At 42.6% G+C, this 8,244-nt stretch overlaps 1 protein-coding gene across 1 annotated transcript in view; it reads left to right on the forward strand.

The window, feature by feature from the left end:
• Positions 1 to 8,195, forward strand: part of Nim1k (NIM1 serine/threonine protein kinase) — a 59,730-nt gene extending 51,535 nt beyond the window's left edge. The window contains exons 4-5 of the mRNA XM_047555415.1: positions 472 to 1,334; positions 7,906 to 8,195. Of these exons, the coding sequence (XP_047411371.1) occupies positions 472 to 1,221 (750 nt within the window). The 3' untranslated portion in view covers positions 1,222 to 1,334; positions 7,906 to 8,195. The remainder of the gene's footprint in view (positions 1 to 471; positions 1,335 to 7,905) is intronic.
• The last annotated feature ends 49 nt before the right edge of the window (positions 8,196 to 8,244 follow it).

Here is an 8,244-nt window from a genome sequence, read left to right on the forward strand (position 1 = left end):
GCCTCCTCCCTTCTACTGAGTTGTGTAGAAATAAAGAAATCTCCCGAAAGGAGTGTGGTCAGGAGGTTGGAGGAAGGCCCCACTCATTCCTGTTCTTGGTCCCAGTCAAAATATTACTCCATGAGAAAAATCCAGATAAGACTCAAAAACTAAGAACTCATGTTTTAGAGTGTGTAGTTTTGTAAGATCTGGGTCTTATTTCTGGAACAAATTCCTGAGTCCACATGAGTGGAACAGACTCCAACCCCTGCCCCATGGATGAATGGAACCTTTGGTCTATTTAGGAGGTGTGGGTGTTACATTGGGCTAAAGGTTACCACAGGGTGTGCTAACATGACTTAAGTTGCTCTCCCTTGAATTTCTGTTATTATACCACCATCACCTCACTGTTTCAAATCAACTGACACATCTTTTTATTTTGGTAATTTACTTTGAAACTTACTTTCCTCCTCCACATGTCTTCTTCCACAGCATGAAAACCAAATTATTCACAGGGATCTGAAAGCAGAGAATGTGTTCTATACCAGTAACACTTGTGTGAAGGTGGGTGATTTTGGATTCAGCACAGTAAGTAGAAAAGGTGAAATGCTGAACACCTTCTGCGGATCTCCTCCCTACGCCGCCCCTGAGCTTTTCCGCGATGAGCACTACGTGGGTGTTTACGTGGATATCTGGGCCTTGGGGGTGCTTTTGTATTTCATGGTGACAGGCACAATGCCGTTTCGGGCAGAGACCGTGGCCAAACTGAAGAAGAGCATCCTCGAAGGCTCCTATAGCGTGCCCCACTACGTGTCGGAGCCCTGCCACCGGCTCATCCGCGGAGTTCTTCAGCCCGTGCCCTCGGAGAGGTACGGGATCAACTACATCATGAACAACGAGTGGATGAAAGGGGTGCCGTGCCCCACCCCTTTGGAACCTTTCCAACTGGATCCTAAACATTTGTCAGAAACCAGCACCCTCAAAGAAGAAGAAAATGAGGTGAAAAACACTTTAGAACATTTGGGTATTACAGAAGAGCACATCCGAAACAACCAAGGGAGAGATGCTCGAAGCTCAATCACAGGGGTCTATAGAATCATTTTACATAGAGTGCAAAGGAAAAAGGCTTTGGAAAGTGTCCCCATAATGATACTACCAGACCCTAAAGAAAGAGACCTTAAAAAAGGGTCCCGTGTCTACAGAGGCATAAGACACACATCCAAATTTTGTTCCATTTTATAAATGACATCAGACTGCTGGGAATTAACTAAGATCATCGTTGCTGCTTTTAAATTTTTTCATGGACAACTTGGGTGGAGACATTTTTGTAATTTTTAAATAAATTTAAATTTGAGGTATGCATTTTTTTTCTCCAAAAAGTCTATTAGCCCAGATTCTGGATGGATTTGGGATCTTGTCATATTCTCAAACTCTAGCATTCATTCATTTAATCAAGAAATATTTATTCAGTGCCCATTATGTGCCAGGCACTGTTTAAGTTGCTGATGAAATAGCAAAGACTAAGACAGGTCAGTATACTCTAATACAGGACAAAGGCACTAACAACTATGTTTTTCAAAAAGAAAAATATCAAATAGTGATAGATGCTGTGCAGAGAATTCAAACAGGGTAATATTATAGTAGGAGCTTGCTACTCTGGATTAGGTGTTTAGGAAGGCCACTCTGAGTACATGACAGTGTGAGAGCTGAAGAAAGAACATGCATGACTTGAAAAAATGTGAAAAGCATTCAGGGCAACTTGGGGTTTTTACATTGGGTTCCCCTAAAACAAGCCTAAGCCAAAGGCTTCTATGTAGTTTATTTGAGAAGTGATCCCAGAGGTGAGAGTAAGGGACAGGTGAAAGAGGGATAGCCGAAATGAAGACACATTATCAAGTTGGCCAGTGGTACGTGCGACTGGTGTTCAGTCCTGCAGGATCCTCTGAGGAGCCTTCTGCAACACACCTCGGGTGTCTGCCCAGGGTATGAAAGGGGAAAGTACCTATCATTGGTTCCTGTCCACCACCAGTCAGGGTGGCTATTAGTGTCACCTGCCCTGCATTTCATACTGCTGTGTGAGTGCCAAGCCTGTACCTTGTGGTTCCATGCCTTGATGTCAGAGAAACTTTGGAGCAGGAAGGAAGATGTAGGTACACATCATTGACTTGAGATGAGGGATAGGCAAATAGATAGCACGAGGTCTAAACTTGCATGGCAATGGTCACTGTCTGGTCTAGTGACTGGAGAAAGCATGGTGGGAAGGACCTGAAGTGGCTCACAGAAGCTGTCTGACACAGCCCCCCGCCCCCCATGCTCCACTCTGGTCACCCTCTCTTACATGTGCTTCAAAGGGGTGGCATCTGGAAGAACTTAATGCAGTAGGTTAGTAGGAGCTGCAGCTGTGATTCTCAAGCTCTAGAGCATCATAATCATCTGAGGGCTCTCTTAACCACAGACTGTGAGGCTTCACCCTCAGATTTTTGGATTCAGTATGTCTGGGGGGCAGGCAAGAATTCACATTTCTAACAAGTTCCCAGGTGATGTCGATGCTGCTTGGGGGGAAGTCTTCTGAGCCCCACTGAGCAACAGTCATTACTGAAGCTGATCCTAAGGCTGTAATTGGACTCATATCTTCCTCTTCAATCGCCCATTCTAATTTTCCCCCACCTTTGGCCAGCATTTCAGCTGGCCATTGGAGGGTGGACTAAACCTTCATCATCAAAGGATCTGAGTCCTCAGTTGCCTTGTCCTTGTCGGACAATAATTGCTGACATGCCTGTTCAACATTATCATGAGGCCCAAAGTAACACACCAGTGATCTCTTGGGTTCCAGACATTCCTCTTCAACTCCTTATGATAATCAGGATCAATAATCCCATCAGTATGGTATCTCTTTCTTTGCATGCTTGTCCACTGACGTGGGGAGCCTACAAGGGAATATGTGACAGTCATAGGTTCTAATTTATTAGAACCCTTATTGGGTCCCCTGGTGAAGAATTACCCTGGCCCCTAGGAACCAAAATCTCAAGTCAAGCCTAGGTTGTAGGAAAAGGGTTCAAAATCTTCGAGTTAGTGATTGTGATGGTGAGATGGGTCAATCCTACTCTACCTATTGGTTTCTAGACCTGTGTGCTTTAAGGATGGAGGACATTTATGAGCCATTGCAAATGCATGTATGCTTAGTCCTGGAGGACAGTACTCCAACTCTGCAGGTTGCTGCCTAGCATCTGCATCTTGTGCCTTGCTTAAGTTATTCCATTGTTCTATTTATACCAGTTGCTTCCCATTGAGATATATGGTAAAGACAAAGGAATTCTGTGGTCCTGTGCCCATTGCCCCACCTCATTTATTAAAAAAAAAAAGTGGCCCTTGAGGCAATACCGTGACAATGAGACAAGCATTCTGTAGTTCTTAGCATTATTATATTGGAGGACACACTGCAGACAATAAAGACAAACCATATCCTGAGTAGATGTCAATTCCAACATTCCAATAAGGATGAATCAATACTGGGCCATCTGAACTTATGATCCTATGAATTTGATGCTGTCCAGATCATAGGCTAACAGTTCTGCTTGCTTAGTTCTTTGGTATCCCTTAATCAGGTGCTCAGTCTCCTTTGGGACCCAGTAGTATGCCAGGAACTTGAACAGCTCTGTTACAGAAGGCATGGCCTTATTACAGGATCCCACAGGCTTGTGTTGTAACCTTCTACTGGGGCTTGCCAGAGTATTCACAATGTCCTTTTTAAAATTTTTTTATTTGTTCTAATTAGTTGTACATGTTAGTAGAATGCATTTATACATTTTGGTAAATCATACATAAATGGAGGGTAATTTCTCATTTTTCTGGTTGTACATATTGTAGGATCACATCCTTCATGCAGTCATATATGTACAAAAGGTAATAATGTCGGTTTCACTCTACTATCCTTCTTACCCCCATACCCCTTCCCCTCCCTTCATTCCCCTTACCTAATACAAAGTAACACTATTTTTCCCTAGCCCTCTCCCCACCACTGTGAATTAGCATCTGCATATCAGAGAAAACATTCGGTCTTTGGTGTTTTGGAGTTTGACTTTTTTCGCTTAGCATGATATTCTCCAACTCCATCCATTGACCAGGAAAAGCCACAATTTCATTTATTCCATTGTGTGTGTGTGTGTGTGTGTGTGTGTGCGCGCGCGCGCGTGTGTGTGTATACATTAGATAGATAGATAGATAGATATACATTTTCTTTATCCATTCATCTGTTGAAGAGCACCAAGGTTATGGAAAGCTATGGCAATTCCTCAGAAAACTTGGAATGGAACCACTATTTGACCCAGCTATCCCACTCCTCAGTTTATACCCAAAGGACTTAAAATCAGCATACTACAGTGACACAGCCACATCAATGTTTACAGCACTCAACTCACAATATTCTTAACTACCATGTATGTAACCTGAGTGCCACCTCATTTTGTGCTGAAGCCTGAAACTGCTGTGATCTTTCTTTTGTGAAATGGCAGTCCTGATAAATGGGTTGGAAGAATATGTGCAACATATGTGTCTCCAAAATCCAGAGACCTACTCCAAAACTTCTTAGTGCTAAGGGGTGGAAGGTACAAGAAATTTTCTTTACAGTAGAGGGAATATCTTGATATGAACCGATCATTAGTTCTCTAAACACTTCATCAGTGTGACATGCCCCTGGCTGTTCATGGAATTTATCACCCACACTTTGGTACACATAAGTAGCTGGGGAATCTGGAGTACTTGTCACTTCCTGATAGCCAAATCCACCTTGCATCCCACCATGATACAGTGGATGTTCTGCAGGATGTCAACATGATCACAGTGCTTTTAGACTATATTGTGAGCAGGAAGCTAACATAACATCACCTTGGGGCAATAGAGTAAATGAGAATCACTATCCGTTTCAGAGCAATGTGAACTGCTTTAGATCTTTCTTTCTGATAGAACCTGAGTAGAATGCTTTTGCCAAATCAATAGCTGCCTATCAAATGCCAGTAAAGATGCATCAGGCATGGTAGCTTTAATAGAGTGCACCCTCATCCTCCATTATCCTTCTGCTTGTTTTCAGGAATCTGATTGTAAGTAAAATGAAATTATGACAGAGCCCATTGCTGCTGCATCCCTTAACATTTTTGATAGTGACACAGCTGGCTGCGTTTCCTCATGTGATTGCTCATGATTTATTAATATAGCCAGAAAGAAGTTTCCACATGACTCTTCCTCCCATAAAACCCTACTCCATATATCAAAACATATATTTGGAATATAGGGAAATAATCCTAAAATATGATCTAATATAAGAGAGTATGTCCAGAACTCTCCCTTCATAACCTGGTTTCCCATAAGCCCTCATCTACATTTAAAGCCACAGTTGTACCCAAAAGTCTGGAGAAATTCTAAGTAGGCACATGATATATACTGGTAGTAGTGAGGTCTTTTCTTTAGACCAGTCCTCCCCTTCCTTGTGCCTGGGATCTGTAAGTTGATTTAGATTGGGAAGCTGGATAAGGGACCATGGTTTTCTTTAACAGACTACCTCAGCCATCTGTTCACCAGCTCTTCTTCCCTCCCTCCCTTTCTAATCAGCTGGTCCTCAAAATTCCATGATCATTAGCCATTGGCACGACATCCTGAAGATCAAAGAACCCTAATTTCCACTCATTTTACCATCATTTTTTTATGTCTACTTTTTCTCTGTCATTCTAGAATCCCTCATCTCCACTGTAAAAGCATGTTCAGTTTCACAGCAGCATTTCCCACTGTCAGCAGGGGCCAGCCAGCACTGGGCTTTTCAGAGTTGCTGGTGCACCCCTCACCTGTGCATTCTGTGAAGGCAATGTTCTCCTAGGGAACACAGGTGGCTGCCTGGTCTCACATAAAAAGCCATCCTAATATTCCCACCTCCTGAAACTCCCCAACCTTTTCAATATTGTGCCAGAGTAGTTCAACCATCTCCTTTTCATTTACTGGTTGCCACAATCACACCTGAACCTTAGTAGCCACCCAGTAATATAATAGGACCAGCTTCAAGAGTCCTTCACTCTTAAGTGATGAGCCAAAGTTCCCATAACATTTTTGGGGGATGGTGGGTACTGCCAGGGATTGAGCCCAGGGGTGCTCTACCACTGAGCTGCATCCCCAGTCCTTTTCATTTTTTAATTTTGAGACAAGGACTAAGTTGTGTATGGCCTCACTAAATTGTTGAGATTGGCCTCAAGTTTTGCAGTCCTACTGCCTTAGCCTCCTGAGTTGCTGGTTTTACAGGTGTTTGCTACCACATCTGGCCCATAACCTGTATCTTGGCTTATATTCTTCCATTTCCACCTCTTACCCAGCACCCTCAAGGTCAACTCACATTTCCTCTGGATTCCTGACAATAGATACTAGCCAGCTTGTGCAATTGTGTCAGTGTCTACATTATTTCCACCTAGAGAGTAGATTCTATTTTTCCACTTAGGTTGTGCTGAGACCTCACCTTTACTTCTTGGTTTAGAGAACAAAAGCATTGAAAGAGGATCTGGTGGAGGCCAATCTTATAGGCATCTACCTCTCTAGAAGGCTTGGCAGGGTCTTTGGGTAGGGAAGAATGAGTTGCTTCTGCCAGTCCCAGGATCATCTATCTCAGGATCTTAATCACAGCTTGCCATGTAAGATAACATGCAGATTCCAGGAAGGGACATCCTTGGGGGCAGGGTGGGGGGAGTGTATTATTCTGCCCACTATAAACAGCAAGAGGATTTTTGTCATTTGGTGAGTCAACTAGTTCCAATCTCTCATCTTGAAGGTTTGATTTCTAGGGCCATTCTGGGGACCATTTTAGCTTGCATTCTCCAAAAAAAGCCTGAGGCTAATCCTTGCACTAAGGTCATTTATTTGGGAAATGATCCCAGAATGCAGGAGACTATGGGAGTGAAACCAAGGAGAAAAGACAACATAAGGATACCATCCCAGAATTGGCCATAGGCAACTGGTAGTTGATAGGATATTCTGAGGAGCTTTATGAAATGTTCCAGAACCATCTGCCCAAGGAATGAGAGGAAGAATCATTATCCATCAGCAACTTCCCACTGTTGGTCAAGGGTGCCCCAAGGACAACTAACTCCCTTGTACTTCTGTGTTATGAAATCAGGCATTTCACATCAGTGAAGCCAAAGCAAAAGGCATGTAGCAGAATCCAAAGGGAAGTGCTAGCTATCACATTCTGAGAACCTGGTCAAGGACTTCCTAGAAGTAGTGACCACAGCAGCAGCTGGAGTAGAAGGCAGGGCAGAAGGGATCTGAAGTGGGATCAAGGTTTCTGATGCATACATAGATCGAAGGTACTAAGGTTAGAAGAAATTTTTACATGTTTGAGGAATGGAAGAAAAGACAGAGTGGATGAAAACACATTAAGCCTTGGTCAATGTGGTGCTGGATTGAAGTAGGGTAAGACCAGTTCCCATAGGGGTCTAAGTCTGAAATAAGGAATCAGATACGTAGGGTAAAAAAGTGCTTCATATTAAGTAGCCCAAGAAATGCACCCTTTTCATTGTTATAATCTAGAGCCTTGTTAAAGAAGTCATATGGTTATTTGTACTCATGATCTTTTGCATCAAATTACTGCCTTTATAGAAATAGTTTTGGGGGGAAAATTGACAGGTCAGCTTTTTCACCTACTACCAATCAAGAAAAACTTAAGAGACCATAATTTAAGAGCAGTTCCTGGAAATTTTGAAAAAAGGGTTGCATCAAGATTACACGTTTTGGGCTGGGGATATAGCTCATCGGTAGAGTTCTTGCCTCACAAGTCCAAGGCCCTGGGTTCAAATCCCCAGCACCACAAAAAAATAAAATAAAATCACACATTTTAAATTAGTGATCCAAATACATTCTCTGCTCTATTGACTTTCACTTTAATGTTTTTTTCAGGAGACTTCAAATAGTGGACATGAGATGAAGTATTTCAACTAAGTCACAAGAGGATCAAATATGACTGTTCTGACATCTAGTGTCAATCTCAAAAGTACTATGTTCATAAAATTAAAAACCTAGGAGGCAAAGTCAAAGTGCATAAATAAGAAAGCACAACTTCCATGAAGGAGACAGGGAAGGAGAGAATTCTTAAAGCCCTATTAATTAGGATCCTAGAATTTATAGGTGACCAGAGAGAACTGTCCTCTAGTTGACCCAGAGGGATAGGACCCTGGCCCAGAAAGTAAAAGTACTACAATGCATTGAATCCAGACATGACTTTTAAGGAAAACATGG

Source organism: Sciurus carolinensis, chromosome 6, assembly GCF_902686445.1.
Source record: "Sciurus carolinensis chromosome 6, mSciCar1.2, whole genome shotgun sequence".
In the NCBI taxonomy this organism is placed as follows: Eukaryota; Metazoa; Chordata; class Mammalia; order Rodentia; family Sciuridae; genus Sciurus; species Sciurus carolinensis.